Source organism: Microcaecilia unicolor, chromosome 1 (assembly GCF_901765095.1).
Source record: "Microcaecilia unicolor chromosome 1, aMicUni1.1, whole genome shotgun sequence".
NCBI classification, from domain to species: domain Eukaryota; kingdom Metazoa; phylum Chordata; class Amphibia; order Gymnophiona; family Siphonopidae; genus Microcaecilia; species Microcaecilia unicolor.
Genome location: NC_044031.1, coordinates 771,508,550 through 771,526,039, shown reverse-complemented (window position 1 = coordinate 771,526,039; position 17,490 = coordinate 771,508,550). Strand labels below are relative to the sequence as shown.

The following is a 17,490-nucleotide window of genomic DNA, read 5'->3' as shown; positions in this document are numbered from 1 at the left end:
TTCTTTTTCCCAGCCGTACTGAAGACTGGCCTAGTGTGTGGAGAAAACACACACCCAGTGGCGTACCAAGGGGGGGGGGGGACGGTCCGCCCCGGGTGCACGCCGCTGGGGGGGTGCCACGCACCGGTCAGCGTCGTTCGTTTCCATGCTCCCTCTGCCCCGGAACAGGAGTTCCGGGGCAGAGGGAGCATGGAAACGAACGACGCTGACCGGCGCGTGGCACCCTCCCCCAGCGGCATGCACCCGGGGGAGGGGTTCTTTCACCGGGGGGGGTGTCCTTTCGCCAGGGGGGGTCACGCTGAATGAGGGGCGCTGCACCCGGGGGGGGGCGAGGCGCATTGGCGATGCGCCCCGGGTGTCAGCGCCCCTAGGAACGCCACTGCACACACCCACACTACCGCAGGCCACTTTTTAGTGTGGCTTAGTAAAAGGACCTGATAGTCGTATCCTCTTCTTGGCCGTTGAGGGTGGTGGTCCACAGGGATCCCCAATTTCACTTTTGTTAATGTTTACTTGAGCTCACTGGGGAAATTTCTGACCAGATCAGCTATTTTTTTTTAATCATATGCAGATGGTATTTTTCTTTTATGTCCAGAGCAAGACTCATTTGACAAAACTTTTTCTTCAGCAAATTCAAATATCTATTAATTTAGTAGACAAATGGACAATAAACAAAAACCAAAATGAGTTTGGTTTGGGAATGTCCCAGAAGTACCAGCTGAAGAACTTAAGAATCCCTTTATTAAGCTGTGGTAAAAGCAGGGCTTTTTTTGAGGGGGTATTTGGGGGTACTGAGAACTGGCACCTTTTCCATTGTCTGCTAAAATTGACCCACAGTCCCCAAGTTTTAATGAAAGAGCTGAGGCTCTAGACACCAATTCTGCCTTGTCATAGATTCTGTGACTGGTTGCATGAGGCCTGGCTATTGTGGGGTGGGTCCCTCAGTGATCACCCCACCCCTGAAGGGTGGCCTAGCATTTGAGTACCGGCACCTTTTTTGTTAGAAAAAGCACACTGGGTAAAAGAAAGCCTGGGCTAGCATCAGTGTGTGTTTTTTACGCGTGCTGAGGACCCCCTTTTACCTCACCATGTGGTAAGTGAACCACTTGCTACATGGCCATTTCGGAGGGGAGTATTTATTGCCAGCCATTGAGGCATCGGTAAGGGCTCCCGTGTTAACCCAGCAGTAACCAGGCAGCTCGTGGCGCTGTCTGATTACTGTTGAGAAAATATTTTTGTAGTGCTGGAATTGGCATACGCTGGGTGTGGGAAAAACTGCCGGGCTCCTGTGGTAGCCCGGCAGTGATTCCGGTTTGGTGCGCAGCAAGGTTTTTGGTAAAAGGACCCCTTAAACTAAAGTTTGGGGGATTGTATTGGATTCTAAACTGATTTTTAAATGTCAGATTGATGAATTATCTAGAAAATTCTTTTATAACTTACACCAGTTACAATCTATTCACTCTTCATTAGGAGCACAAAGTTTCAGAAATATTACTCAGTCCATCTTGCTTCACAATTCCTCATATAGTTTAGTCCCATTAAAATTCCAGAGGAAATTGCAGGCTATTGCAAAATACTGCTGCGATATGAATTTTTAAATTGGGATAATTTGAAAGACACCATTTATAAACAGAGTTCATTGGCTTACAGTAAATTCACCTATATATTTTAAAATAGCTTAGGGTTCTGTTTACTAAAATGTTAGCTCACACTAATGCTAGAGACACCTATGGGTGTCTTTAGCATTAGCACAGGGCTCACTTTTAGTGTGCGCTAAAGAGTTAGTGTGGCTTATTAAACAGAGCCCTTGGCTTTTACATGTTTTCACGGCCAGAATGCTGAAGATTTAGGCTGTTTACTTCTGTTCCCTACTAATCAACTGAATTCAAGATGGAAACAGAGACTTGATTCAGATTTTCCTTCTATGAAGAACATTCAGCTAAAATCTATTGGGGGAAAATATTTTTGTAGCAGAGTGTGAACATTTGGAATGATTTTCCCTCTCAAATTAGACACTTATCATCTTATTTCCATCTTAGGAAGGTTTTAAAAATGTTTTTGTTTTCTAGGACTAATTACTGAATTTAAACAATTTCTCTGAGGGAAACTGTTTGTAATTCCCTTCATTGAGAACGTTTTCTGGGATAACAGTGGCTTATAACACTGAGGGCCCTGATTACTAAGGTGGGCTAGTGTTTTTAGCATGTGCTAAAATTAGAGACACCCATATATCCCTTTAGGTGTGTCTAGCATTAGTACGCGTTAAAAACGCTAGCGCCTATAGCACGGCTTAGTAAACATGGCCCCAAGTATAGTGTAGGTGTCACCCACTAGAGGTCACTCTAGGGCAGTGGTTCTGAACTAGTGTGTCACCAAGAGCTGGGGGAGGGAGGGGGAGGTCACCAAATATCTGACAGGACACTTGTGCTTTCTTTAACTACCAGGTTGGGAAGAGCTGAGAACCAGTTAGTCGGGTACTTGAAATCTACAATAGTCTGGAAATGAGCAGGCCTCGGGCCCACCCTAGTAGACACCACCATTGCAACTGGATTTCTCTTGCATCACCTTTAGCAGCATGGAGTGATATATAGGGTTTTTTTCAGTATTCAGCTGTGAATTTTTTAGCGGTCAGTGTGTCGCAACAGAAGAAAGGTTGAGAACTAGTGCTGTAGTTCAGCAACTCTCAGCCCAGTCCTCAGGACACATCCAGCCACATATCCATAATGAATTTGTATGAGACAGAGTCACATCAGGCACTGTCTGCCTTGTATGTAAATCTCTCTCATACATATTGAAATTGGGTGGCGGAGCAGGTGAGGGGGAGAGGGGTTGGTGGTTGGGAGGCTAGGATAGGGGAGGGCAGACTTATATGGTCTGTACCAGAGCCGGTAATGGGAGGCGGGACTGCTGGTTGGGAGGCGGGAAATACTGCTGGGCAGACTTATATGGTCTGTGCCCTGAAAAGGACAGGTACAAATTCAAGGTAAAGTATACACTTATGAGTTTGTCTTGGGCAGACTGGATGGACCATGCAGGTCTTTTTCTGCCGTCATCTACTATGTTACTATGTTACTATGTATATTCATTGTGCATGTCCTAAAACCCTGACTGCTCCATGTGTCCTGAGGACTGGGTTGAGATTTGCTGCTCTGGGTTTGCCATTTTGCTTTTTCTGTGGGAACTCTGGGTTGGATACTTTGGTTGGGACTGAGGGGTCTCAGCAAGTTCAGAGCACAGTACTTTCAGATGTAACCTCTGACCCTTTTTTCTGTGGTTCCAGTGAAACCATCATGTTCTTGCATCAGATCTTTTACCAGGGCCTGAAGGCACGGATCTCCAGCTGGCCGACACTTGTGCTGGGTGAGTCTGAGTTTTCCTTCCCTTGCTGTAGCCATACTCCTTAAAAGCATCAGGTGTGAGATGATTTATGGGTAACATATGACCCTTCCTGAGAACACTGCAGGGTGGTTTACCAAAAACGTGCCATGTTAGGTTAGACCAAAGGACCTGTCTCTTACAGTGGCCAAAGTAGGTCAAGGTCCCAACAGGATTCCAAAAGGTAGATCTAATCCTTAGTTCTGATTCCCCAAAATGAGCTGCAGCTTTCCCATGACCACATGGCTAATAATGGTTTATGTACTTAAGCCCCATGGGACTCGGCTAAACCCTTTTTAAATTCCGCTGTGCTAACTCCCTTGACTGCATCTTCCAGCAACAAATTCCACAGCTTAATTATATATGGAGTGAAAAAAAACACTTTTTCTGATTTGTTTTAAGTGTGCTTCTTATTGGTTTCACGGTGTGGCCTCTAATCTTTTAGTATAGTTTCAAAGCGTGAGCATTTGTTTATTTACCCATTACACTTCATTGATAATTTTATGATTTCCAACACATCTCCTCTCAGTCGTCTTTACTCCAAGCTGAAAAGCCCTAAACGCTTTAGCCTCTCTGATGAGGGGATCAAACACCTCATCTCAAGGAAAATACAACAGACCTAGAAAAGGTACAAAGATTTTTTGGCCGTCCTTCTCTGTACCTCTTCTAGGTCTGTTGTATTTTTCTTGAGATGAGGTGAGCAGAATTACTTAACTGTCTCTATAGTTAGTCATATCAATGTAAGCTACATGTAGAAAAGTTCAACAGGGGCTCTCAACCAAGTCCTCGGGACATTACTGGCCAGTCAGGTTTTCAGGATACCCACAATGAAAGTGCATGACACAGATTTCCATACAGTGGAGGCAGTGCATGTAAATCTGTCTCATGCATAGTCATTGTGGATATCCTGAATTTGAGTAATTGTTAATTCAGCTTTTCATGCAGCAAAAATTAAAGCAAAATACTGAAGAAACAACCAGCTGCTCCAACACAATTAAACCCGCTTCGTCTACTGGAACGTGATTAATTGTGTTAGAGCTGCTCTTTTTGTCACATCAGTATTTTGGTTGCATGAAGACTTGAATCGATAATTACTACTACTACTACTACTTATCATTTCTAAAGTGCTACTAGACGTACGCAGCGCTGTACACTTGAACATGAAGAGACAGTCACTGCTCGACAGAGCTTACAATCTAATTAGGACAGACAAACAGGACAAACAAGAGATAAAGGAATATTAAAGCAAGGATGATAAAATAAGGGTTCTGAACAAGTGAATAAGGGTTAGGAGTTAAAAGCAGCATCAAAAAGGTGGGCTTTTAGCTTAGATTTAAAGACGGCCAGAGATGGAGCTTGACGTACCGGCTCAGACAGTCTATTCCAGGAATATGGTGCAGCAAGATAAAAGGAGCAGAGTCTGGAGTTAGCGGTTGAGGAGAAGGGTGCAGATAAGAGAGATTTACCCAGTGAACGGAGTTCCCGTGGAGGAATGTAGGAATGCTACTCGAAAGATGCAACTTTGTGGGAGAACGTTTCTACATGTATTTACATTGATGTGACTGACTATATAGAGAATTAAGGACCCCTGACACGAGCACAGCCGTGTCGGGTCTGTTTTTAAATCATCTTTGTGACATCTCATGCGAGTTAATGATCTAGATAATAAGTACATAAGTAATGCCATACTGGGAAAAGACCAAGGGTCCATCGAGCCCAGCATCTTGTCCAGGACAGCGGCCAATCCAGGCCAAGGGCACCTGGCAAGCTTCCCAAACGTACAAACATTCTATACATATTATTCCTGGGATTTTGGATTTTTCCAAGTTCGTTAGTAGCGGTTTATGGACTTGTCCTTTAGGAAACCGTCCAACCCCTTTTAAACTCTGCTAAGCTAACCGCCTTCACCACATTTTCCGGCAATGAATTCGAGAGTTTAATTACACGTTGCATGCACACTGTGTTTGGGCCTGGCCAGAAGCCGTCCCTAATAAGACTTCCCTTTGATTTGCAAGAGACTTTATTGACAGCCTGTGAAGCTGTGAATAAGGGTAATAAGGAGTTTTTCTGTTTACTTTTACACACTGTCCAGCTGTTTCTGTGAAGTCCAGCAGCCACCCCTTACTCATGCTACTACTGAGGTAAACTTGGAGACAGACAAATTCAGTACTAAGAATGGGAGTAAACATGATACAGTGTCATAAACAATACATATTAAAACAGCACAGTAGAACAATCATGTGACAGACATATAAGTACATAAGTACATAAGTACATAAGTAGTGCCATACTGGGAAAGACCAAAGGTCCATCTAGCCCAGCATCCTGTCACCGACAGTGGCCAATCCAGGTCAAGGGCACCTGGCACGCTCCCCAAACGTAAAAACATTCCAGACAAGTTATACCTAAAATGCGGAATTTTTCCAAGTCCATTTAATAGCGGTCTATGGACTTGTCCTTTAGGAATCTATCTAACCCCTTTTTAAACTCCGTCAAGCTAACCGCCCGTACCACGTTCTCCGGCAACGAATTCCAGAGTCTAATTACACGTTGGGTGAAGAAAAATTTTCTCCGATTCGTTTTAAATTTACCACACTGTAGCTTCAACTCATGCCCTCTAGTCCTAGTATTTTTGGATAGCGTGAACAGTCGCTTCACATCCACCCGATCCATTCCACTCATTATTTTATACACTTCTATCATATCTCCCCTCAGCCGTCTCTTCTCCAAGCTGAAAAGCCCTAGCCTTCTCAGCCTCTCTTCATAGGAAAGTCGTCCCATCCCACTATCATTTTCGTCGCCCTTCGCTGTACCTTTTCCAATTCTACTATATCTTTTTTGAGATACGGAGACCAGTACTGAACACAATACTCCAGGTGCGGTCGCACCATGGAGCGATACAACGGCATTATAACATCCGCACACCTGGACTCCATACCCTTCCTAATAACACCCAACATTCTATTCGCTTTCCTAGCCGCAGCAGCACACTGAGCAGAAGGTTTCAGCGTATCATCGACGACGACACCCAGATCCCTTTCTTGATCCGTAACTCCTAACGCGGAACCTTGCAAGACGTAGCTATAATTCGGGTTCCTCTTACCCACATGCATCACTTTGCACTTGTCAACATTGAACTTCATCTGCCACTTGCACGCCCATTCTCCCAGTCTCGCAAGGTCCTCCTGTAATCGTTCACATTCCTCCTGCGACTTGACGACCCTGAATAATTTTGTTTCATCGGCGAATTTAATTACCTCACTAGTTATTCCCATCTCTAGGTCATTTATAAATACATTAAAAAGCAACGGACCCAGCACAGACCCCTGCGGGACCCCACTAAACTACCCTCCTCCACTGAGAATACTGGCCACGCAATCCTACTCTCTGCTTCCTATCTTTCAACCAGTTCTTAATCCATAATAATACCCTACCTCCGATTCCATGACTCTGCAATTTCTTCAGGAGTCTTTCGTGCGGCACTTTGTCAAACGCCTTCTGAAAATCCAGATGTACAATATCAACCGGCTCCCCATTGTCCACATGTTTGCTTACCCCCTCAAAAAAATGCATTAGATTGGTGAGGCAAGACTTCCCTTCACTAAATCCGTGCTGACTTTGTCTCATCAGTCCATGTTTTTGTATATGCTCTGCAATTTTATTCTTAATAATAGCCTCCACCATCTTGCCCGGCACCGACGTCAGACTCACCGGTCTATAATTTCCCGGATCTCCTCTGGAACCCTTCTTAAAAATCGGAGTAACATTGGCTACCCTCTAGTCTTCCGGTACTACACTCGATTTTAGGGACAGATTGCATATTTCTAACAGTAGCTCCGCAAGTTCATTTTTTAGTTCTATTAATACTAATTGTCAGCAGGAACACACATATGATACATAACATGTCTGCACAGGTCAACCACCAAGGTGAAGGAACAGCATCCACTACAGATGTACCAGGTCAAATAGAAGAGTAGGTGATCAACAAAACCCAATGATGCCAGGGAGACGGAGAATATCATAGACACTTTCTTCCACAAATGAAAGGAGGTTAAAAATGATGACTCAACATGGCACCGTGCTTCGACTAAAGTGACTGCCTCAGGTGTCTACAAAGTACAAATGAATAAAAGAACATAAAAGCATAAAAAGCACAGGAGCTGACAAGAGAAGGACAAATTCTAGACCTAGTCCTTAGTGGATCGCTTGATCTGGTGCAGGAGGTAATGATGATGGGGCCACTTGATAACAGTGATCAAAATATGATCAGATTTAATATTAGCTTTGAACTAAGTATACACAGGAAAACCAATAAGTTAGCGCTTAACTTTCAAAAACGAGACTATGATAAAATGAGAAGAATGGTGAAAAAAAAAACTTAGAGGAGCAGCTGCGAGGGTCAAAAATTTACATCAAGCGTGGATGCTGTTCAAAAATACCATCCTGGAAGCCCAGGCCATACTTCCATAGCGTTCCACAGATCAATCCAGAGACTTGTGGGTTGTGTCCCTCTACCAGCAGATGGAGATAGAGAGAACCTCCAAGTTTTGCTATATGTGGACCTGTGCAGCCAAGTAAACCTCAGTATTCTCTCTATCTAGCAGGTGGAGGGACATCTCTGTGCAGCTCTGGTTTGATCTGGCTACTGGTGTCCTTTGGGCCTACTTTAGCACAGCTTGTGATGTACACCTGGTGGTGCCAGGTCCCTCCCAGTCTCCCCCTACCTTTCCTCCGTCACCCTCAGGCTGTGGGCCTGATTGGGTGTTGCCTTTCTCTCCTGAGTAAGAAAAAAAAAAAGGTTTGGCCATTTCACCCCCTGAATCGTCAGGGGGAACAGGTCCAGTGCCCTCTATTATGTCTGTCACCAAATGCCCACCTCATTCCTTTCATGTGCATGAGGCCATGAAAATCATTATTTCGGCACAGTGGGATACGCTGGACAGTGAGCTTAAGGTTGCTAGAGCTATGTCACGTCTTTACGCGCTGCCTACTGCTGACTTAGACTTGCTGAAGGTTCCTACGGTGGATTCATTAATCACCAGTGGTCACTAAGAAAACCACTCTCCCTGTGGAGGGTGGTACGGCGCTCAAGGACCCTCAGGATCATAAGTTGGAGACTTGCTTGAAGCTGACCTTTGAAGTAGCAGCCCTTTCCCTGCAAGCTTCAGTTTGTGGCTCCTATGCGGCTCGGGCATGCTTATTATGGGTATAGAAAGTCTCCTCTCTGGAGGACCTCATACCCACCAGTCACATTCCTCTATACATTCCCTAATACTGATTTGCCAACTTCAATGGCTCGAGCAAGGTAGGCGTGACCATTCAGGGCCAGATCCTCCCGCTTTCCCCTAATCCTGTTTTTCTGGAGTATCTATTGTGGGGTTAGTCCTTGGTTTCTGCTCGTTTTGTTTGAAGATGAGTTGTCTTCTGATTTATTCTCTGTCTGTTGCTTTCACTCAGCTGATCTCTTTGACATCCTGCTGCCCATGCTCAACATTTATCAGGAGTTTGTTCGGAACCACCAGTACAGCTTGCAGATCCTGGCGCACTGCAAACAGAACCGAGACTTTGACAAACTGCTGAAACACTACGAGGCCAAGCCTGACTGCGAGGAGAGGACCCTGGAGACCTTCCTGACATACCCTATGTTCCAGGTGAGGCCCCCTATCAGCACACTTCAAGGCATCTCAATGTCCACCATTACAGCTAATAATTTCCTGATTATGACCATTAGTTTCAAAAGATAGCCATGTGTATATTTCAGCATGTACACATGTATATCGATTTCAGGAAGTTTTCATAACCTCACTCCACACTCACCCATGTCATTATTGCTCACATGCTCCGTGTGGAAATCCTTATCATGTAGAGATTAAAGGTTTCATGGTGTGTCGTGATTTAGGTGTAGCTGAAAGTTACACATTTCCCCATTTTACAAAGCGAATACGTGTATGGGGAAAATTCCTACATTGGATTTTACCCAGCTCAAAGGCAAACAGAAGTTTTTTTTATTGCTCTTTTCGGCTAGGGCTTTTCAAGAGGAAATAAGAGAATCATTTTCTTTAATCCTATGTAGTTTATGTCCACTGCCAAAATTTTTTTTTTTTAAATTTGCATTTGTATCCCACATTTTCCCACCTATTTGCGGGCTCAGTGTGGCTTACAATACATTGTAATTAAAATTATGGTCACATTTTGCCAGGTAGTTGGCAATATATGAGAGTAATCTGCAATGGATGAGTGAATGGTCTTATGTAGTATTTCCTTCCTATATTTTATGGCGTGCTGACTGTGAACCACTCTGACTGTGTTGAAAAGAGGGGCATATCAATATTTTGTCATAGTCGCCCTTTCCTTAGTCCTCACTCCAGACATCAGCTCTTGTATTGGAATCTGCATAGGCCCTTTTGGCATGATGCAGACTCCTAACCATGACTCTCTTACTCAACACCCTCACTTATCACCCCTACCACTGCATTTTCCCCATCCCTAGCTGTCTGTTCGTCTGTCCAATTAAGATTGTAAGCTCTGTTGAGCAGGGACTGTCTTTTCATGTTAATTTGTACAGCGCTGCGTAAGTCTAGTAGCGCTATAGAAATGTTTAATAGTAGTAGTAGTAGTAGTAGTAAAGGCAGGACCTAGCAAAAACTGTTGAACCAGCAAGGATGTGTCTGCAGTATCCACTTCTGAGCTAAATTAGCTTCTTTCTAGGGTTATCACTGCAGTGTACACTCCTTTGGCATCTGGTTTCTTTTCAATGTTGGGTTGGTGTTTGGTAATAGGATTTCGTAGGGGGCTCTAGGATCAAGCCTTACAAAACTACCCCGTTAATCTACCCAGCTATGTCAATTCCCTTTATATACTATCCTCCCTAACACCTCCTTCACTCTTCCATTACTTAATCTTTGTACATTACCAATTGTATCTGATACCCTGTAACATCCATGTCATAACAAAACTCTGTAAGCCACATTGAGCCTGCAAATAGTTGGGATAATGTGGGATACAAATGCAATAAAATAAGCATCCACAGAGAGTGGCTGCTATGTCTGTATCAGAGTTTGTACTGACTTTCTCTCATGTTTTGTATGTCTCAGATCCCCAGGTATATCCTGACCCTGCACGAGCTGCTAGCACACACGCCTCATGAACATGTGGAGCGTAACAGTCTGGAATATGCAAAATCCAAACTGGAGGAGCTGTCCAGGTAGGGAGAGATCCTATATTCCGCAATATCATTGGCTCCCTCTTGTGAGGTGCAGCTGGTTCTATGATTTTGAGCGGTTTGGACTATACCTGGGTTTGCCAGCCTGGCGAGTTCATAGTAGTAATCTTTGCAGATAGTCCTAAATTCAGCAGCACAACTGTTGTATGGTTTGTCGAAATTTGAGCATGTTACGACTTACGTGATTTCATTGCGCTGGCTACCTGAAGCCTATCTCGTTAAATATTAATTGTTGTTGCTTGTTCATATGTGTTTGTACCAGGACTCTTGAGTTCTGAATTGCAGGAATATGTTCCATCACACTCTACGCTCTGCAACTATTTGTAGACTAGTGGTACCAGACCTTCGTGCTTTCGGCCTTAAAATGTAGAAACAGAGAAAAATGTAGGCAGACAAAGTCCATAAGGCCTATCCAGTCTGCCCATCCATGCTATCTACTCTCCACATTACTCTTAAAGTGTACTTACTTAAAGTAATACTGTTTTGAGTACCTAAACAACAATTTTTGTACTGCAGTGTTAGACATCCGTATCTTGGCTTATAAAATTGGGATTTGGAGGTCCAAGCGATATGGCTGTCTAAATGCCAGTTTTCAGACGTCTAAAACAAGAGCAGTTGCCACTTCCCTGACCTAAATCCACTTCCTAGAAAAGCTACAAAGTTTGCAGGGAGAAGTAAAAACATTAACATACACAGACATATTAGGCAATAATCCAGCAGTATTTAACTCACACAAATGCCCTTTCCGTGCAAAAAGAGAAAACCTAACTGTATTATATGTGGCATAAAAGTCACCGGTTGGGGGGGGGGGGGGGGGGTACAGTATCAAAAAATACTTATATGGTCAGCATCAGGTATTGACAAAAAAACAGAAGAACAAAAACCTTGTAGGAAAAATATCACTCAAGACAGCGAAGGTGACGATAAAACGATGATGCTGTAACTCAGCAGTGACGACTCGACACGGCTGTGTTTCGGCCAACTGGCCTGCCTCAGGAGTCTTCTTGTGTTATGCGGCTGAGACTATCAATGTCACTTCCTGTTTTTATAGTATTGCTGTTCTGATTGACAGGGCATGTAAAAAAGGCGGGAAACTCTCTGAGTAGCATTGCTCGTCCTTGTCAAGTGTGTCAGAAACTTCTTCTAGACTAATCACTGCTACTCTTTGTGTTGAGTCATCACTGCTGAGTTACTTTTATCCATTAATACCGTGTTTCCCCGAAAATAAGACACTGTCATATTAATTTTTGCCCCAAAAATGCGCTAGGTCTTATTTTCAGGGGCTGTCTTATTTTTCGGGGAAACATCGGGGTTGGATCGGGGTTGGCCCCGCCCACCCTCGTCGCTACCCGGAACTAACCTTAAGCCTCACCTTCTCACCTTCGCAAGCACGCAGCAGCAGGGCAGGCTACTCCCTTCCTTCCATGTCCCGCCCTCACCTTATGTAACGTCCGCAGGGCGGGGCACGGAAGGAAGGAGTAGCCTGCCCTGCTGCTGCTTGCTGCGAAGGTGAAAGGAGGCATTTAAGGTTAGTTCCGGTGATGCGACGGAGGTGTGGGGGGGGGGGGGGGCGGCAGGGGGTGACCTAGTCCGGCTCTCGGCGGCCCTGCTTTCAAACAAAAATTTGCTAGGTCTTACTTTCCGGGGAGGCCTTATATCTACCAATTCAGGAAAACCTCTACTAGGTCTTATTTTCGGGGGATGTCTTACTTTCGGGGAAACAGGGGAAACAGTTGACTACACAGCATCATCGTTTTATCGTCACCTTCGCTGTCTTCTGAGCAGCATCAGATATTGGCCATATAACTGCTTTGTAAATTATTATTTTAATTTCCTGGGCAATTTTACAAACACCTTTTGGCTATACAAGTTACTATGAGGCATATTTTCAAAACACTTTGGGAGGCGAAGTTCCATAGGTTTCTATGGAACTTTGGGAGGCTAAGTGCTTTGAAAATGAGCCCGTATATGGACAACGTTTAAGCCAGGGGTGGAGCCAGATGTTACGAGGGTAATGTTGTAACAGGACTCCTAGGTGTGGATTTGTCCCTATTTATTTATCTTTATAAAATATCAGCTCATATCCTTCAGAAATCACAGGTGAAATGAACCTGCATATCCTATATAATAAAACTCACCCTCAACGTTCTGAGGACACTGACGTCACTGTCAGTTCCTCCGGGCACTTCCTTCCGGTTTGAAGGGTTCGTGGTGGTGAAGCCACCGAAATCACTGTGTTGGGGCCCCGCCCTCACGTCAAACATGATGACGTTGAGGGCGGAGCTATGGCATCAGTGGCTTCACAACCGACGACTCAGCACATTGAAGGTGGCATTGGCCTGCGTTGACGAGGTCCGCAACAATGGCGGTCAGTGCCTTCACAACGCCGAAGGGGTGAGCAGGGAGGGAGGGGGGGGTTCGGGAGGAAAACCTTGCTAGCGCCCGTTTCATTTGCGCCAGAAATGGGCATGTTTTACTAGTGTCTAAATAAAGAAATACACTGACACCCACTCAGGAGCTGGTGCAAATATTTGCAGACATTAAGTAAGTCCGTATGTTATCGTGAACCCTATGCACTGTGCCCAAACTCTATCACTGAAAATGCCTCCACACGAGTGACATAAAAATGCAACACATTCTCCTTATTGAATGTACTTTTATCAGAGGCACAAAAATCCCTTTGGAAAATGACTGCTTTATACACAGCAACAGAGTCAGCTGCTCTCTCAAGCCCCAAAGCAGAACTAGCAGGGATATGCTATACGCTGGCTTTTTCAGTGATGTGGCTTCGATGCACAGGTCTGCTGAAAATTGATAGAAAGATGGACAAAAAGGTTATCTGTATGTCATTGTGAAGTTACCAGATTGCTGCATAATGACCTCATTGTAGATGAAATGTCATAGAATGGGGCAAAGTGCAATGTCATTTTATGCACCCTCACACTGTCTCTCTTCAGGATTATGCATGATGAAGTGAGCGAGACAGAGAATATTCGGAAGAATCTAGCGATAGAAAGGATGATAGTGGAAGGTTGTGAGATTCTACTGGACACCAGCCAGACATTTGTAAGACAAGGTAAATTTTATCCTGGGACTGCAGTGAACATGGTAAAACCAGGGTCCCTGATGCCCTGGTCATGACAGGAATTGGGATCAGCTGTAACTTAAGCCCTGCTGGAGAGAATACGGGGGGGGGGGGGGGGGGGGGGAATTCTCAATGAAAGAGGGAGAGAGAATACCTAATGCTGCTATTTTGACATTGACGGGCACCTCCCTTTATGAAGGCAAGGCACAAGGTTCCAGGGACTTGAGGAGAGGGTCCGGGTAGATCTGTGCCCAGACCAAAGGACAGACAGGTGCAATAAACCAGCAGCAGAAACAGAAGTAACTTGAACAAAGTTTATTCAACGTAGAAATTGCACCTCCGTCAGGGGTCATATAACATTAAAATGGATGCTATTCACTGAAGTCATAGCAATAAAACTAAGACATAACTGTCACTTCCTAAGAGCATTGTTATCGAGCTGCTTTTCACAGGCAGAAACCGAACATGAAAAGATCTTTATGTCAAAAGGTTTGGAAAGCCCCACTGTTGTATTGAGGTAGAGGTACAGGCAACTTGTTATATGACGGGGTGGGAGGATAAGGAATGCTAGCCTTCTCCCCCCTGCCTCACCCCAGTACACCACCAATTTAAACAGCCAGTCTATCCCCAGGGGGAGGATGGTTGAGGTCTGAGTCACTCTATCCGTATTGTAAGAAACCTAGACTGGACAGATTGCATAGGGCCTGGACAGCTAGATCTGTAAGGCAACAACCGAATACCTGGAAGGCAAAGTATGGATAGAGACCATGTCAGCACATCTGAACAGAAAATGCCTAGCAGAGGGGCTGGGTAAGAGCTGGATCTCTGTATTTGTAGGGTATGAACTGGGAAAGAGACCGTGAATGTGGCCTGGGTCACTGTATCTGTAAGAAACATATAATATGAACAGGTTGGATGTGGCCTGGATCACTGAAACGGTAGAGTAACATCTGGTCGGAACAGGTTGGGTATGGCCTGGGTTGGCGGGTGATCATTGAAATGGGACGTTTGTTTTTTCATGTTTGTTTCTGATCCATTTGATGGAGAATTCCCACAGAGATGTTGCAGTGGAGTGAATGCATGGACACATAGGATTCAACTAAAAAACTATACATGTCGAGATAAGCTTGAACATACGTGTAACTACCAAGTTAAGGCCCATTTTACATAGGTCAATGAAGTAGGAATAGAGATATCCAGCTAGAGGTGTGCTGAATTCCCCTTGCCAAACGCATAGCCTTTTGTAAAAGCCCTCTATGGATGGAAGTAAATACAGAAAGCCTTTGACAAAGTTCCTCCTGAGAAACTCATGAGACATGAGGCAATGTCCTTCTGTGGATTAGGAATTGGTTATTGGACAGAAAACAGAGGGTAGGGTTAAATGGCCATTTCTCTCAATGGAGGATGGTGAATAGTGGAGTGCCACAGGGATCTGTACTGGGACTGATGCCATTTAACATATTTAGAAATGATCTGGAAATCGGAATGATAAGTGAAGTGATTAAATTTGCAGAGAACACAAAACTATTCAAAGTTGTCAAAACGCATGTGGATTGTGAAAAATTGCAGGAAGACCTTAGGAAATTGGAAGACTGGGCATCCAAATGGCAGATGAAATTTACTGTGCTATCTGGACAGAGACAATATGAGGCCTTTCTGCTGCTCTAATATTACCCACATAACTATCCGGATAGGGTCAATATTCAGCCTTTCTGCTACCCTAATGTAAAGGGTTGGAAAAAAATAAAAAAAAATAAGAGTGTGAAAAAAAATAAGAGTGTGTCCCCTTTAAAAGGGGTTTTAGCTGGGTGTGTGTACTGAGGGTTAGAGCTAGGGAGAGGGTTCTAAAGTGACATCACTGGGAGAACAGCTGAGCAAGCTGGCCTGATTGCCTTGGCAATGGCTTGCTGGGCAGTTGGGAGATAGATTTGATGCTGAATAGATCTGTGTTGATGGTCTCTGGTCAGCTGTGAGGAAAAGTCTGTTTTAAAATGGATTAAGTGATTTTTAAGAACTGTTGGTGTGTTGAGAGTGTGACTTTAATTAATTAATTAATTTTAAAAGCCTCCCGCGTCTTTTAAGGCTTTTAGAGTTGTGGTTCAGAGCTGTATGGTAAAGGTGCTGTTTTAATAATAAAATAATTTAATTTATCAAACAATATTATTCAGTTTGATAAGCTGGGGTGGCTTGTTCAGCTAATAATTTGTCACACTGAGTATTTATGAATAATGTGTCATCTGCTGTGCACATTTAATGCTGTCTTTCTAAAGTGGGTTCTGTGAAACACTATTAATTGGAAAACTTTTGCAGAACCTCAGAATAAATTACTTTGAAAAGAAAAAGTAATCAAATTGACTTTAAAATACAGTGGATTTAGAATAGCTGTGAGCTGTTCTGATTTGGGAGATTTTAAAAATCTCTGAATTTGTTTAACTATCTCAGTAGTTCTGTTAATGTAAAAAATCTGAGAGCATTGTTGATGGGAGGGAGTAGAACAGGGATAATTAATTATATTTTTATTTACTTGGGAAGTTAGTTAGGGAAATAAGTGAACAATCATATAGGGAAATGAGTTGGAAATTATAGCAAAAGAGGAATTGATTTGATGAATTAGACAGGGATAGGGTTTTGCCTTTTTGATTTTCTTCAAAGCATAGAGTAGTAGGTACTCAAGTTCCGGGTTCCTGCTCCCTGGCAGCGTTGAACCAAGGTACTGGCAACATCAAAACAACAAGTGCACCAACGTTAAAGAAAGACCAAAGTTAACCCCATACAAGAAAGGTCTACAAAACAGCTAAGTACAAACACCTACAGTGGTTCAGAGACTGAAAATACTTACCTGAAGGTAGAGAAGTGTTTGCATATCCACGTGGAGGAGGTTTGATCTTTAAAGAGAAAAAATTGAGAAAAAGAATCAATTTCTTCATTAAGACTTTCTGTTTAAAGTAAATTTGAAGAATAGAGAACATAAATAACTGTATTACTTATCTGATTTATTTGGTGAAAGATGTCAGTAGACGTGAGTCAATTTATTGAAGATGTACACATCTTCTGAAAGTGGAAAAACATGTTGCAGGTTATAAATGTTTTACTGTTTGTTCTGAAGTGAAAACAAACCTTTTACATTTGTTATTTTAATACAATTGGACAGCTGTTTTATTAATGAAATTCTTACCATTATATATTGAATTTTTAAAGAAACACTTTGCACAATAAATTATTTTTAATTTCAAGTCCAGTGTGCAATATTGTCATCGCTTTGTAAAATTTGAACCATCACCAAGGGAAATTCATTTATTACCATCTTGAATTGCACACTATACCAAATATAGAATTTCCTTATTTTTCTCTGTATTTCCTCGATTGGTGAGTGTTGAGTGTGGGGCCTGTACACCGTGATTACATACTCTTACCATCTGCTCTAAACCTCACCCATAGGGGATCTACACTAACATTATCCACATATCCATCCGGATAGGGATGCTGTTCATCTAAACTCCTGCCATAACATCATCTGCACAGCTGTCCGGACGGGGTCAATATTATAGCGTTGTCCACATAGATAACCTTGGTCTCGGTCGAGTCTTCCGGCGGCGCAGGGACGCACACCGCCATAACAATTTGGTGCTCCTTTGCGTCTGTCAACGTCAGATGCTGGCCCAAAGACGCCCCGATGCCGACACCCCTGCACAACACGGCTCTCCGCCCCAGCGCGGCCGGCTGATGACAGATGCCGCCACTATTTCCATGAGCCTTCCCTGTCCCTCGGGGCTTTGGCTTCTACTGAGGTAGGTGTCACTTACGCTGC

The 17,490-nt window shown here is 43.7% G+C and overlaps 1 protein-coding gene across 1 annotated transcript in view; it reads left to right on the top strand.

Moving 5' to 3' along the window:
• The window catches only part of RASGRF1 (Ras protein specific guanine nucleotide releasing factor 1), a 328,543-nt gene that overhangs the window by 182,419 nt on the left and 128,634 nt on the right, over nucleotides 1-17,490 (top strand). Inside the window, exons 6-9 of the mRNA XM_030192898.1 lie at nucleotides 3,281-3,360; nucleotides 8,833-9,026; nucleotides 10,470-10,579; nucleotides 13,555-13,673. Of these exons, the coding sequence (XP_030048758.1) occupies nucleotides 3,281-3,360; nucleotides 8,833-9,026; nucleotides 10,470-10,579; nucleotides 13,555-13,673 (503 nt within the window). The remainder of the gene's footprint in view (nucleotides 1-3,280; nucleotides 3,361-8,832; nucleotides 9,027-10,469; nucleotides 10,580-13,554; nucleotides 13,674-17,490) is intronic.